Source organism: Mizuhopecten yessoensis, unplaced genomic scaffold (assembly GCF_002113885.1).
Source record: "Mizuhopecten yessoensis strain PY_sf001 unplaced genomic scaffold, ASM211388v2 scaffold715783, whole genome shotgun sequence".
Classification (NCBI taxonomy): domain Eukaryota; kingdom Metazoa; phylum Mollusca; class Bivalvia; order Pectinida; family Pectinidae; genus Mizuhopecten; species Mizuhopecten yessoensis.
Window position 1 is genome coordinate 43977 of NW_018479789.1, and position 1121 is coordinate 45097.

The 1121-nt window shown below is 35.1% G+C and overlaps 1 protein-coding gene across 1 annotated transcript in view; it reads left to right on the top strand.

The window, feature by feature from the left end:
- Positions 1–1068, top strand: part of LOC110441248 (monocarboxylate transporter 9-like) — a 15169-nt gene extending 14101 nt beyond the window's left edge. Inside the window, exon 4 of the mRNA XM_021484355.1 lies at positions 421–1068. Within this exon, the coding sequence (XP_021340030.1) occupies positions 421–584 (164 nt within the window). The 3' untranslated portion in view covers positions 585–1068. The remainder of the gene's footprint in view (positions 1–420) is intronic.
- The last annotated feature ends 53 nt before the right edge of the window (positions 1069–1121 follow it).

Below are 1121 nucleotides of genomic sequence, written 5' to 3' on the forward strand. Positions count from 1 at the left end.
TTCTTCTTTCTTACTTGTCACTATATATTATTTTTATAGATGACAGAAAAATCTGATGTTTCACATTTGTTAGATTAGTATTTGATAACGGATATTCAACACAAAAAAATATGCTAAGTTTGTCCGGTCCATGGTCTCTTCTTCGTAATAGTTGAAACCTGAGGGTCCATAATGTTCTAGATACTCTAATTAGAAAGTAAAATCGAAAGTAATGTGTTGTTATTGACTTTCCTGTTGAATGAAAGAATACAATTAGATGTTTAACACATGTATCATTGGAGGACAGCCTACCGTAACCGTTACAAGTTAGGTGAGCTAATTTAAAACATAAAACATTTGTACTCTATACGAAAGTACTATATAACGGCCATAAATGCTTGTTTACCTTTTCTATTATTCAATCCTTTACTTACATTACAGGCTGGCTACTCGACCTGACGGGTACTTACACGGTGGCATACTACAGTGCTGCAGCCTCCCACGGCGTGGCCGTATGTCTGTTCTGTCTAGCAGCATTGATACGGAAACATAATCGACTAACATCTGATACATATCATCTCGGAGATTCAGTTGACGGACCATGAACCACTTGTGTGCATCACCACCTCCAAGATTCAGTTGACAGACAATGAACTACTTTAGTGTATTGATATATCGCCGAACATCGAACCGTTACTACCCCCATGGTTCAGTTGACGGACAATGAATTACTTTTGTGAATTATTTGTCACATGATATCAAACGTTTACGACTTCTACCATAAACCATTAAAGTGTTGTCTAAAATCGAACTTATACCACTTCCAAGGTTCAGTAGACGGACCACGAACCACTTTTATGCATTAATATATCATTAAACGTCAAAAGCATACCACTTCCAAGGTTCAATAGACGGACGAATTACTTTGGTGTACTGTATAAAATAAAATGTTCGTATGTATAAACTTTCGTTGTTTTCATGGTTTCTATGGGACCACAGATATAAATACAACGAATATTTGTACAACTCAAAAGAATATACACAACGTAAATGTGAAAATAATATCAACTTTATTTCAATCAAAAAGGTGCACACAGATATATATACATTGTACGTGTATAATTATGACCATGTAATAACAG